Below are 15,350 nucleotides of genomic sequence, written 5' to 3'. Positions count from 1 at the left end.
GAATGAAGGGATCCTCTTACCAAGAGATGCTTAAGTTCTGCAAATTGCAGTGGCTGGAGACTAGCCACCTGGATGGTGATCTGATTAACGTGTATAAGGCCTTAAATGAGTTGAGCACGCTGAATTCTGATGGGATCCTTCCACTTGTTCAGATTACGAACCAAAGGGGGCATAAATTCAAATTACGAAAAGACAGATGTAGAATAGATGTGCATAATTTGCCTTTAGCCAGCGAGTAGTTAATTGCTGGAACAAACTTCCATCTGTCGTTGTGGAAGTTGATAGGTTAAATAAATTTAAGGAGGAACTGGACAGGCACACATTTGGAGGGAATGGTATGATTTTTCTTCCCTCCCGGCTGATGCTGCATACACTTGCTTTCTTGCATCACATGCCACCACTACTACCACGTTGAGCAGATATCATCTTTTAAGGGCACAAAAGGTGATATTGTTGTTCACGTTGGCACTAATGATATTAAGAGTAGGAGACCAGCGGAATTACTTAACAAGTACAGGTCACTGTTGAAAAAAGCCGTGAATTAGGGTTGAATTTGAAAGTGTCTGGAATTCTGCCCAGACACGATAGGAGGGAGTATATGCTGACAGCTTTGTCGATCAATTCAGGCCTGGAAAGATTGTGCAAGGCTCAAGGGGTAGAATTTTTTTCAGCCTGGTCTGTACTTGTTAACAGTAGAGAATGCTTCTAAAGGGATAGGATACACTTAAATAGAAAGGGTGCAAGAATATTTGCTGATATAATTGAGGCAGTGTTAGATGGATCAGAAAACTGTTAGCTTGGGGGGGATACAAGGACTAATAGATTAACAGTAGCCGCTGGCAGAGGTGAAAATGATTCTTGCACTACTTCTATTCGAATGAGCAGCAGCCTGGAAAACAAGATGCAGGGTATTATTTCAGAGACTGCTGGAAGTCATTGCGGTACAAGTAAACACATGAGTTGCGTTAGGGTAGCTAAGAATAGGAACAGGTGCATGTATACTTGTGTATACACCAATGCTAGGAGTTTGGTAAATAAATTTGATGAATTTAAGGTGCTGGTCAAAACATCAAAGGCAGATATTGTTGGGATATCAGAGATGTGGTGTCATACAGATATAAGGAATGCAGAACTGGATTTTGGGGAGTACAATGTGTACTGGAAGGATAGACAGGATAGGAAGGGAGGAGGGGTTATGCTTTTAGTTAAGAAACACATAAAATGTAAGGAAGTGCAGCCAATCGACCTCACTGGACAGTGTAGTGTCGAGTCAGTTTGGTGTGACATAAGCACTGGGAGATCAAAATTGAGAGTAGGAGTGTGTTATAGGTCTAATGACTCCGATGAGTATAATAAAAAAACTGTTCAGGGAAATAGAGTGGGCCAGTAAATCAGATTGTCTTATAATGGGGGATTTTAATTTCCCAGATATTGACTGGAATTTGTGGGTTGGTCACTCACACACTAGCAAGGCTTTTGTGGATTTATTGGATGATTGGCTGCACTTCCTTACATTTTATGTGTTTCTACATCAGCGTGTTCTGTAGGCAACTAGAAGGAATAATACTCTTGATCTGATTAGCAGTAGTGATTCATCATGCATTAAGAATCTGCAGATAAAGGAACCACTAGGTGGCAGTGATCACAGTGTGCTGAATTGGGATTTACTCAAAGAGGTAACTACCACAGGGGTAAAGGGAAGGGATTTTGCTTTCGTAAAGGTGACTACGGTGGTCTGAAACAGTTTTTCAATTCTATACGGTGTGACCAACTGATGATGTTACCAACAGCAAATGCAAAATGGGAGGCATTCAAAGAATTAATCTTGGAAGCTAGTAGGCTTTACATACCAACTAAGATATATTTACATACCAACTAAAACAAACTAAATGAGTATTTTGCCTCTACATTCACACATGAGGAGTTATTCAGGGAGGGGAATTGCCAGAGGTGAACTAAACTCTGGCAGTGAGATAGATGATTTTGTAATAACTGAGAGGGAAGTGGAGGAGAAATTGTTGAAGATAAACATAAAAAAAGGCACCTGGGTTGGATGGGATCTATCCAGTTATATTAAAGGAGGCAGCAAAGGAAGTAAGCAAACCCTTAACCATAATTATTAGAGCTTCCTTGGACTCAGGGGCTGGAGATGTGCAAATGTGATTCCAATTCACAAAGGAGGATCAAAGGGCGACAAAGGTAATTATAGACCATTGAGTGCCAATGTAGTTTTTCCCTTTCCTTCTTCTTTTAACATTAAAAAAAAAAAAAAAAAAATGGAATCTTTGTTACTTTTCTTAACATTCTTAGCTAAAGGCTTCTCATAATCTGTCTTAGCTCAAGTCACTACCTCCCTTAGTGCTTAATTGCAGACTAGATTGTAATTACTGTAAAATTCTGCATACTCTGATAATTTATAACAATCGTATGCATTTTTCTCCTGTCACTAGTTTCATCATTTCATCTGCAGCCTTATACGGTGGGATAATCTCTCCTTGTTCCCTGCTCACAAAATTCCTGTATATCATGACAGAACCCCATTACCTGGCCTAGCAGCCTGTCTGGACTGCTACAAGAACTTCATGCTGGACTGTACAATTACCCCTAGGCTACAAACAATATCTCTTAGTTGATATAAAAAGTCTATTAGCTTCTATTATTACTTCCTAAATGCTTCCTATTTAGAATTTTCATTGGTAATATCATCAATTGGTCCCACTGAAGCAAATTTATAAACTGTCTAGAACCATTGTGGTTACCTTTAGTAAAGTGATATCCCTTCCCTTTACTCTTGACAGTATTTATATCTTTAAGTAAATTCCACATAAACAGATTATGATCACTGCCAACCTAATGGTTGCTTTCTCTGGAGATACTTAATGCATGAAGTATCACTGATGATAATCAAATCAAGAATATTGTTTTATCTTGTTACCTCTCTCTCTGCTCATGTAGAAAAGTGTCATCCAAAAAATCAAGAAATGTTCTGCTACTATGTGATCGACCAATCCAAATTAATACCTGGAAAGTTAAAATCCATAACACATTTGATTTACAGGCCCAGTCTATTTTTCTGTGTAGTTATTCATTACACTCTTCACAACCATTTGGCCTATACTCTCATTTTTTTCCCAGTGCTTATGTCACACCAAACTGACTCAATATCAGTGACCACCCACATCAACTGGCTGCACTACCTTAGTAGTAGTAGTAGTAGTAGTAGTAGTGGCACTTGATGCAAGAAAGCAAGTGTAGGAGCTTATGCAGCATCAGCCAAAAAAAAAAAAAAAAAAAAATCACACCATACCCTCCAAATGCCTGTCCAGTTCCTCCTTAAATTTATTTAACCTATCAACTTCTACAACGACAGATGGAAGTTTGTTCCAGCAATTAACCACCCGCTGGCTAAAGGCAAATTTCCGCACATCTATTCTACATCTATCCTTTCTTAATTTGAACTTATGTCCCCGTAGGTTCGTATTCTGAACAAGTGGGAGGATCCCATCAGAATTCAGCGTGCTCAACCCATTCAAGGCCTTATAGACCTCAATCAGATCACCGCGCAGGTGTCTAGTCTCCAGCCACTGCAATTTGCAGAACTTAAGCCTCTCTTGGTAAGAGGATCCCTTCATTCCCCTCACCAATCGTGTTGCTCTTCTCTGTACACGCTCAAGCAAATCTACATCCTTCCTAAAATGAGGCCTCCAGACCTGTACGCAGTACTCAAGGCGTGGCCTGACCATTGCCTTATACAGAGGGACAATCACCTCCTTTTCCCTGCTAGCAAAATTCCTATATATCATTGACAAAACCCCATGACCTGCCCTAGCAGCCTGTCTACATTGCTCAGAAAACTTCATATCTGACTGCACAATTACTCCCAGGTCTTTTTCATTTTCTACCACCTTAAGTGTAGTACCACACAGTTGGTACGTTTCTCTGGGGTTACTTCTACCCATATGCAGTACTTTGCATTTGTCAAGGTATGGTATTAGATTCTATGGTAGTGCGGTACTTCTTAACAAAGAGCATAATTGCAGCCCCGCCTCCTGTCCTGTCTGTCATTTCTGTATACATTGTACTCACCATATTCAAATTCCTCATCCCTTATATCTGTGGATGATATTAGTTATAAATTGGGAAAAAAAAAAAAAAAAAAGAAACAGCTGTTCAGTTATATTTTTCTGCCTTCTTATAAATACATCTCCACTTTACCTTAACTAGGATATTCTCTATAAACAAAGTTTTACTTAATACTAACTAGAATTTGAAAAATGCTTTTGAAATCATCACTGCCAAACTTCTGATTTTCAAAAAGTTTGATATCAGGAGTAAAATGTAGGGTGTTTGGCCAAAACAGGCAAAAAACAGGAGATGTCAAAAATGGAACAAAGTACTTCAAATTAGGTTAGATTATCTGTTTATTTCGTTGGAAGTTACATATAGATGTGAATCAAACATTTTGTGGTATTCTTATCACTTCATTAGTGACTGCTTTTGTTGGTACTATGTTACACAGATCAGAAAGACCAAAGGTTTAACTTATGAACCAACTCTTCTTGTGCTATTATTAGGAGGGTGAAAGATTTAGCTGGTTACATAGTTCTGTCCTTTAACTATCTATCTCTTTGTGCAAATTGTTTATCCAACTTCTGTTGGATAAACAATTTGCACAAAAGATTCAGTAGGAGTCAGAGAACTTGGCTGGGTCCTTGAGCTGTAATCCTCTGAGTGTCAAATCTTGGTTTCTGCAGGTGATCAGGAACAATAATTGTTTCTTTGGCCTTGGTGAGGCTTCACAACAATTTTCTCATGCCTACGGACTACATGGATAATGCTATTTCTGTAGGATGACTTTAGATGTTATTTGAGTGGCATTGTGCATAGGTAATGTAAAACTTGTCAAAAGAAGAATAAAGCACTTCAACCTACATTAGAATATCATTTTTACCAGTTGGAAATTACATACAAATGGGAATCAGACATTTCATGGCATATTCTTATCACTTCACCAATGATACCATTACATGTTACAGGAGGGAAACAGAAATTTTCTGCATTTTCAGAAAAAGCAGGAAGTTTTTTTAAAAGGTATACTAGAAAATAAATTTCATTGACAAAATGTGTATTTTGTTAGTGAAGTATTGGCAAAATACACATTAAAATGTAGCCACAGTACTGTTTACCAGTACAGCAAACTTTTAAACATTAGCTTACATAAAATTTCTCTACCTGTAGATTTTTGGTTGCATTGTCTGTCAAACATTAAATGATTCTTTCTTCTCTCATAATAGCATCTATAGGTTCTCACACTGAAATTGGTAGAATTAAAATCTACAAAATATCTATTTCTTGAGAAATAATATATATTTTTTTTTTGACAAGAATAACATCAATACTGGGGGTATCCAAGGGTGCTCAGGGTGTCACAAAAAGTGAAACGCCTAACTTTAGATGTTATATCTCCAAAACTAACAGACAAAAGTATAATAAATTTATATTTATTTTGTCGGGTATATAATGCCATTGACAAATATGCAAGAAAAATTAGAAATTTTGATATTTAATATAATTTTTTTTGAAAAAACTAAAAAGCTCACATTTTGGTCATTTGTCATTGCACCTTGGTTACTTTCACTCTCAATAGCAGTGGCGCAACAAGTACAACGCATGCACCCAAGAAAACTCAATTGTACACAACAAGTTGCATACAATTGAGCAACAAAACTCTTTCCCTTTGAGAACTCTACAGGGATATATAAATAGATTTCAAATTGGGGTTTTAGTTTTCGAGAGGTGGACAACTCGTTAAAGTAGCTACTTTGTTCAGCTTCACATTTGTTGAGCAGTGCGGGTTGTGTTGTTGGTCTATCCACCCATAACCTGTTTGAACTGGTTTCAAGCAATATAAAGCAGTTATCAATTGTCAGTGGGATGATGTCATTTGTTCCGAAGATCCTTTGCTCAGTTACATCAACTAAACGTGCTCAAAGATTTCGATAAAAACACAAATCTAACGTTGAAAAGCAAGCACATTACTCGACTTTGTGGAATTAACATTCGATCTTAAACTCGCATCAGATCCTACAAAATCTACTATGTGTGGAATTAACATTCGATCTTAAACTCGCATCAGATCCTACAAAATCTACTATGCGTGGTCAATCATGTATCGACTTGGTCTTCAATCGCAATGTTAATAGTGTGAACTGTTTCCACTATGTATCCTACTTTAGTTACTACAAACCTTTATTGCTGATCATAAATGAAAATACCAAATAAAATAAAACTGATTTTATTAAGCTTAAATTGTATTTTTTCATTTCACATGATTTTTGTTATTCACGGATCCACCTTCGGCTCCATGGAGCTAACATAGTTTTTTTTTTTTTTTTTTTTTTTGAGAAATCAATTCATTTCAATTTGGTTCAAAAAAACTTGTTCTCCAAACACATTATTGGATGATAAATTTGTTCTCCAAATATAATTATTTTTAAATTTAAGTTCAATAATATTTAACTTAATGCTTCTAATAACCCAGCTGGACAACTTGCTATTTGTGAATTCTGTCTAGAATTAGTAGACATTCAATTGCTTTAAGGAAACATGCATTGGTTGTAGGAATTCAGGATAAAAAATCAGCTAACTGCCACGCTAAGTCCACAATTTACTAAATTTATTCAAGTCACAGATTCTGAATATTAGATTTGTAATACTTCATTGTAATAATACATGTCAGCATACAAACACCTTGACAGCACAATATATAAACTTCATTATTTATTATTTATTTTATTTTTTTACTGTATGTATAAAATAGCTTACAGTTGAGTTTTAATAATGTTGACCTGTTTTGACCTTCAACATATATGGCTTCTGCACTTGTTGTTTCTCATCGGTCTTTTGTAACCGTGATTGGCAAGGAAGGCAGCTTTTACCTAATTTATTGACAGGGAAGGGTAGCATTTTAGCTTATATTTTATAGACTACTGGCAATGCAAGTTATGAGTTGAAAACACAATTTATTTTCTTTGAAAGTAAATCTTTAATTATATTAGTTTTCAATAAATTTTTAAGTTATTTCATTAATTCTTATTACTTTTTACATTGGGGGGGGGGGTATTATCTCTGGATCATATGGGCCACATATGGAGAATGAAAGTGTCTTTTTTTTTTTTCTTTTTTAAATTGCTAACAATTTATAACAAAAATATTCTCAGGTGTTTATCACAGCTATATTTGTTAACAAAAATAAGCAAAAAATTGCAGAAACTCTATGGCACCAATTCTAGTACAGTGGTGAAATGGAGGGGTTCAAGTTAAGTAAAATAGATTCTTTCTCCATCATAAATACAGAGTTTGCAACTATGTAAAATTAAGAGATCTGTCTTTATTAGTACCTATATAGGTGACATGTCTTGCTTATCAATTATTTTCTAAATATTCAGGGTTTTCCTATTCAGCCACTAATAGACAGTCTAAAAATGGGTAGCTATCATCATCATGGGCATGAATATACAACCTTCCTTAAGACTGACTACTGAAACCATAATTTTCTCTTTGTGAATGCATGAGTGTTCTCTGAATCCATCTCCCTCACCACCAAGTGTAAACCTATTATACAGATGAGCCAAAATTATGACTATTTTCAACCAAGCTAGCCTATACTCTTTCAGATGTGAGGCCTATACTCTTCAAGTATTCAAATGTGAGGAGTGGCCTTTTTTTTTTTTTTTTTTTCAATTTTATTTTGCAATTTGTTGAGCACCATTAATTTATAAATTCATCAGAGTAATAAATAAATGAATATTATAACTATATTTTTATTGCATTGTTTTATTTATCTTATTTTTTTTCATTAGTTTTAAATTTTAGGAAATAATTAAATTTCAGGTAATGCAATAAGGAGAATTAACAAACCTTTATAATTAGCTTAATAATCAACATATTAAGTGTCTAAAAAATATATACTTACAGATTCATAGTATTTTCTCAAATACTCATTTTTAAGAGATTGTGGAAAACCAGTAAATGCTGTCATTGAACGTATCTAAGAGATAAAGTAAAACAAATTTCATGCATTATTGCAAAAAAAAAAAAAAAAAAAAAATATATATATATATATACACAGTGGATTCCAGTTATTTGGGCTTCCAGTTAATCAGGGCAGCTGTTTATTTGGGACAAATCATAAAAAACAGAAACTAATCGAGAAAATAGCCAGGGTTTACTTCGCTTAATTGGGACAGCATGCTGCTTAATCGGGGCAGGAGACCGCAGCACTGGAGATTACCCTACGATTGTCTCCAACGGTACCACGTGGTTCGGTCCAAATTCTGGAGGTCACAATCATAAACACAATAAAAACAATTAGAAGTCACCTGTTTATTGGGCTTTTCTGTTAGTGAAATCTATCATAAATGGACAGTAAACTCGATCTTACTGAATTTGCAATAATACCGACAGCTGGAATTCTGTGGGTTATTATGGTGAAATGTGTTTACACTTCCATGAAATCTTCAATCATATAAAAAAATTAATTTTCAGCTCTTTTCTTCATTCCTATTTTTAAAGCTTTGTAACTCGTTACTCAGTTCTCACTTGCACGTATCGTGTTACTTGCAATTTGTGTGTGCCGTGTTCTTTGTTATTGATTGCTTATCTTTTTACTATTTTAAGTTTTAACCCCCCCCGCCCACAAATGTCAGTGAACAGAAATGTCAACTAGTTCGTATGTACATATTACAGTACGTATTAATTATTCCGATTATATTCTTCCAATTTTCACGCATGATTTAATTTTTTAATTGGTAAGGTAATAAAGGGTAAATTTGTGCTTAATATATCTTTGCTTTTATAGCCTGTGGATAATATTCCTCCTATTTTCGCTAATTAGAATCGCTGTTTAATAGAATTAAAATTCAATTAACAAACGTGATCACAATGACCGGCGCTTACTGCACATCGTATAGTAAATGGCACCTTACTATGTTGAGTTCGTCGTAATGTGATTGCATTGTACAGTGAACCAATTGTAAAGGGGTAGGGGGTACATTGTATTTTTAACTATTTACGTGAAACTTCGGATAATTGGGGCAGCCGCTTAATCGGGCCAAAATGCACTAGTCCTGATGTGTCCCAAATAACCGGAATGGACTGTATGTATATATATATATATATATATATATAGAAAAACATATCAGCCTTAATATATACTTAAAGTATTTGGACTTTTGCTTAGATTAACAAAATGGTTCTATCAACACAATATTCTTCTTCTTCTTTAATGCTGCCGAATGGCGTTTGCGACTTCGTTTTGATATTGTTCTCTGTCCAGCGCTGCGTGTAGAATTTGTGCTGTTGTCATGTGAAGCCAGGTGTTGATGTTATCTAGCCATGCCATTTTCGGTCTGCCTGGGCGTTTCTTGCCTTCGATCTTTCCCTCCAGGATGAGTGGTAGTAGGTGATATTTTTGTTGGTTCCTAGCGATGTGACCTAGGTATTTGCATTTCCTGCTGATGATGGTTTTGAGCAGGTCCCATTCCGTGTGCATGTCCTGCAGGACCTGTGCGTTGGTTATCTTGGCTGTCCACGGAATTTTCAGCATTCTTCGGTAGAGCCACATTTAGATGGCCTGGAGCTTTTTTGTAGTGGCTGATGTTAGAGTCCAGGTTTCTACACCGTAGAGCAGTATTGGCCAGATGTAGCATTTCAACGTGCGTAATTTGAGCATGATGTTCAAGCTTCTGTCGGTGAGGAGGGTTCTCCATTTGGTGAATGCCTGCCTGGCTTGTTCAATTCTGCTTTTGATTTCGGCCTCATGGTTCAGCTGGTCATCAATGAGTACTCCGAGATACTTGAAGCGGTGTATTTGCTCTAATTTTTCGTTGTTTAGTTTGATCGTGATATTGCTTGCAGTCCTGCTGACCTTCATCACCTTTGTTTTCTTTTTGTTGATTCGTAGCCCCCATGCTTGGCTTTCTATGTCCACTTCGTTCAAGATGGTCTGTAAATCTTGTTCTGAATCCGCTATTAGTGCTGTGTCATCGGCATATCTTAAGTTATTGATGTAGTGTCCGTTAACTTTTATGCCGATGTTCTTGTCAGCCAGTGTTTGGTCGAAGATCATTTCCGAATAGATGTTAAAAAGAATGGGAGATAATGGACAGCCTTGCCGGACGCCTTTTTTTATTGGAATTGGGTCTGTCAGGTCGTTGTCATAGCGAAGCCGGGCTGTTTGATTCCAGTAGAGAGTTGTAATAAAGTTGATATCATTGTTTTCAAGCCCAAGTTTTCTCAGTCGGTCAATTAGGCGGTCGTGGTCTACTGAATCGAAGGCTTTCTCGTAGTCAATAAAACATATATACACGTCTTTTTGATGTTCATAAAATAACACATAACACAATAAAATAACACATAACACATAACACAATATTACTTTTGCTAAAAATAGAAACATCCAGTTTCATTCAGGGGTTGTGATGACAATAAATATGTGTGTATGTGTGTGTGTGTGTGTGTGTTAACAGGGGTGCTATAAAGATATACTGTACAAGCATTGTACAGTGGAATAAATCCTTAGTCATCTTACATCATTTGAAATACTATCATTCCAGCTTATGGGAAATTTTTGTTTTCTATAATCAAAACCACACTTTTTGAGTTATTTAAGTTTCAGCTTATTGCTGTTTATTCTGAAATGGTATTCAAATGTGAATTCAACTTGAAGTACTTGTGCTCAAAACCAGTGAACAGGCTATAAATATAGTTATACCAGTATAGGAAAGAAATGGAAATTAAGAGAATTGGAAAATCTAGATAGTGGAAGATTAAAAATTTAAGAATATTTCTTAATTAAGGATAGTTGTTTGGAGTATCATCAACTATTAATGAAGAAACATATGGAGGTTAGGACACAGAATCAGAAGAGAAATATTTTCTTCTTATTCAAATAGAATTCAATTATTCAAATAGAATATAATTGGTACAAATCAGTGGAGAAAAAAAAAAAAAAAAAAAAAAAAAAATGTGGTACGTGTGCGGTATATGATTTTCATGTGAAATATCCTTCACACTTCTTTTAGGTACAGTAAACCCCCGCTATTTGCGGTATCTGTATTTGCGATCGCCGATTTAATATAAAATGAAACCTAAAAAAATGTGAATTTTAAAGCGCCGTGAATATTTTCCGCCATAAAAAAACATGGGCGTGGCTAAAATTATCCTTCCCGGTCAAAACAGCACTCAGTGGGTGGGGGAGAGGGGTGACAAAATCGCGAGCGTGGATGTTTCTCGTCAATACTTGTTCAGTATGTGTTATGCGCTTGTCATGGAAGGTTTCGTCGTTTGCTTTTAATTTATATGCTTATAAATTGAATAAATTTATCACTTTATAAATTGATATGCTTACAAAAATGATAAATCTACCATTTTGCAGTGTAGAACAGACTTTTTCGAGTGTGTTAATGGAAGAAAGTGACTTTATTGTGGACAAGTTCTTTCTAACCACTACAAAAATATGGCTACGAATAACAAGAGAAATGTGAAAATATCAAAGGTGATGACATTAGCGAATAAAATTGAGTTATTATATAAAATTTCTAATGGTGAAAGTGTCTCCTCAGTGGCAAAACATTATAAAATCAATGAGTAAATGGTATGATCAATAAAATAATCGAAAGAAAAAATCCACAGTAGTATCCGTAAAACGGGCTAATTGCTTCAAAAATTGCTCTGTAACTCGTCATGTTAAATTAGAAAAAAAATGGAAAAAGCTTTAAATTTGTGGATAGAAGACCGAACTCAAAATAAAATTCCATTAAGTTCAATCATCATTCGTGAAAAGGCAAAACTCCTTTATCAACACTTTGGCGAAACTGGTGATAGCACTGGCAGGATAAGTTTTTTTGCTAGCAAAGGCACTGGTTTGAAAGATTTGTTTGAAATTTCTAATAAATATTACATTTAATATTAAATTGTTTCTTATTTTCATTTCGATGCCATATGCTTGCATTTCACTATGTACTGTCTATGTACATAGTCATATTATGAAGGTACATATAATACATACATAGACAAAATTTTAGACTAGTTTTTCTTATATATTTCATACTTTGGAACAGAACCCCTTTATTACTATGGGAGCCATAACTCAGTATTTGTGTTTTCGGTATTCGCGACATTTCTCAGGAACGTAACCCCCGCAAATAGCGGGGTTTCACTGTATTTTGATTTATATATATTGATTACGAAATAAAAGAGCTGTTGTATTGTAAATATTTTATTGATCATTCACAAATGTTCATAATTTCAGCTGGAAGACAAGATATAATGGGTTTATGATAACTACAGTAAGAGATGTATACTTGTGATTGCAATGTATCTAAATATATCTGTAAAACAGTGTCAATTGAGGTACCCAATCTTGTAGTTGTAAGTGAGGGATTAGTGTTTTGAGTTAGATAGAAAATTTTCTTGCAGGAAAGTAATTAACGGTTTAGTTTCTTCCAATCCAAAGTTCACACTGAAATCGCTGCTCGTGATCATGGGTATATTATGTAAATCTTTCTTTAACAGTACTGCACCTTGAATTGAGTATGACAGAAAAACGAAATGAATGAAGTCAATTATATCCTGTATCTCACTGCTAGGAGAAATATAGACAACTGTTGTAAGTATCACTTGGCCGTTAGGTAACAAGCACTCCACTACATACACCACCAATGGGCTCAACGCTGACTGTCAAACCAGTCGCTTGTTGATAGATGAAATCTAAGTATGGCGTAACAATGTGTACCTCGTCCATCCTGTTGTGATATATTGTGACTCCAGCTGTCCATTTGGTTTCACACATGAATTGAACCAGGCAATCGGGATGCTGGGAAAAGATAGTTCCTCTGCATGCTCATCAAACAGTAAGCTCTGTGGTACATTAGTTTCTCCTGGAGGAGTGATTCTTAAGATATTTATCATCACTCCACAATGTTTGCTGTTGGGCATGAGACTTTCCTCGATCAGAACTACTTTGCTTATGTTGTCTTTAACCAAATTAATACTGGTATTGTATTGTTGCAATCATACTATTCAACAAATGGCTACAATCAAACGGGTAATTAGGCTATTGGCTTGAATTTCACTAACCTCTTCCAAGCCAAGGATGTTTTCACATAAAATAAAACATATTTTGTGCATACAAGGTACACGTTTTTTTTGTTTTTTTTATTGTTTTTCTAATGCAGTTTGATAAAATTCAAACTAATGGCATTTGAATTTTGTAAATCAGTTCACTAGAACTCGAGATATCATACAGGTCACAAAGAATGCGTCACTTGCTCTAATCACACTACTAGTGAGTGCTCGGCACAGATTAGTGATGGGAGTGTGGGAAACACCTCTGGTGGAAGCCATAGATGACATCACTGCTGTGATGCATTTTTCGTGACCGATCAGATTTAATTGGTTGAAGGTGCCCCAAGGATGTTTCACATTAAAAGCCTGGTGAAACTCAAGCAGATGTTCTTGACATTTCTAACACTATTGATCATGTTGGCATAAACATCATCTAAGCAAGTTCCTATCTTAAGACTGCTGACCATATTTTGCAATTGGGAAGCCAGTTTTCTCTCCTGTTCTCTGATGGTGATGACAGATGGCCCTCTGTCTTTTAACTTCTCAATATTAAGAATAATATTGAGAAGTTAAAAGACTTCTTGTATATTAACCTTCCATTAACTGGAAATCCTACTGATCCATAGTTTTTTTTATTGATGATAGCAGACTACATTCAACCTTCTAGTTTGACAAATCTTGCACTACACAAACAGCTTCAACTTCTTGAATATCCACTACCACTTCCTTAAGTGCTGATTTCTAGGTAATTATTCAGTAAATCCTTCAATATGATAAAGTCCTCTCTTATTTTTTGCAAAAATGAAAAGTCCATTGCTATGTTCATCTCCGATGACACTCAGATTTCCAAATAAGATCACATATCTCTAGAGATCACTGATTTATAATTTGAAGTACCATAAGCATATTGCAAATACTGCTTCCTCAGCATAAAAAAAAATTGGATTTTCTTTTTCACTCTCAGAATTATTTTTCTTCTAAACAGCTATGGACTGTACAAATCTCAGACCAGTCCTATCCTGAAATGTTCTCATATCAGGGGGCAATGCCCCCAAAACCTTTTTCAAGCTCCTAGGCTCTATTTTTATAAGGACAGTCATGTTAATTAATGATTTGTTTGTTTGTTTGTTATTTGGGAGCATTAGCAACTAAGGCCATATTGCTCCGGGGATATGCAGTGGTCATTCCCTGACCTTTCCGCATCCTCCGTATTTGGTGGGCATGGGCTCGAACCCCGGTCTAATCAAGAAGCGTGCGCTACGCACTGCTGCTCCTGCCCACCTGGCGTTAATTAATGATGCATCTCTTATGATGTCTCTCTACTATGTCTCACAGACATTCACTTTCTGCTGTATGCCTTTTCACTTGGTATTTCCATGGGCACTTTTCTTTTAAAGTGGAATCTGTAATTCCATCACTCTCTTCCACACTAGACTAAAAATTGCCTCAACCAGTCAATGTCTATTCACTGTCCACTTTAAAATACACAGACCTAAGCTTTCCTCTTTCTCATTTATTCCTTCTACTTCTGTTTTCTGGAACAACCTTCCTTCACATGTGTTTCCCAAAAAATATATTCTAGAGAAATTCAATTTTAGTGTCAATGAGTATCTTCTACCTTCTCAACCTTCAACCCATGCATAGTACTAAGTACTATGGGTTCTAATACCTTTTGTGTTTGTGGATTTCATTTAAAAAAAAAAAAAAGTACTGGGAGACTGGTGTAAAATCCTATTGTCAATTTTGTTGATTCAATATAAAAGAAGTGTCAATAGTGTTTGTGGGTTGGAGGCTCCAAACGCCAGTGCAATGCACCTCCCCTTCTTTGGCTGAAATTTTTCAAAGCTATAATCATGTTATAATCATGATAAACCTCATGATAACCTCAAAAAGTAATTCATACACCTCTTGCAAACTGGGCAGAGTAATTTTAGACCTCACGCACCGGAGATATAGTAATAGTAATAGTGGCATGTGATGCAAGAAAGCAAGCGTATGAGCAATGTAGCATCAGCCAAAAAAAAAAAAAAAAAATTCACACAACCATCCTCTCTAAAAGTTTGTCCAGTTCCTTATTGAATTTATTTAAGCCATCAACTTCCACAACAGTTGGAAGTCTGTTCCAGTAATTAACAACCGGAGACTAGGCACCTCTGATGTGTCTAGTTTCCAGCTGCTGCAATTTGCAGAACTTAAGCCTCTCTTGGTAATAGGACCCCTTC

The 15,350-nt window shown here is 35.8% G+C and overlaps 1 protein-coding gene across 1 annotated transcript in view; it reads right to left on the bottom strand.

Annotated features, from left to right (window-relative positions):
• The window catches only part of LOC150076002 (endothelin-converting enzyme 1-like), a 160,797-nt gene that overhangs the window by 67,582 nt on the left and 77,865 nt on the right, over positions 1-15,350 (bottom strand). The window contains exon 9 of the mRNA XM_090388028.1: positions 7,976-8,050. Coding sequence (XP_090244154.1) covers positions 7,976-8,050 — 75 coding nt within the window. The remainder of the gene's footprint in view (positions 1-7,975; positions 8,051-15,350) is intronic.

This window comes from Mastigoproctus giganteus, chromosome 13, assembly GCF_048544385.1.
Source record: "Mastigoproctus giganteus isolate SK-2022 chromosome 13, ASM4854438v1, whole genome shotgun sequence".
NCBI lineage: Eukaryota > Metazoa > Arthropoda > Arachnida > Uropygi > Thelyphonidae > Mastigoproctus > Mastigoproctus giganteus.
Note: the sequence above shows the minus strand (reverse complement) of the source record. Positions and strands in the feature narration are given on the sequence as shown.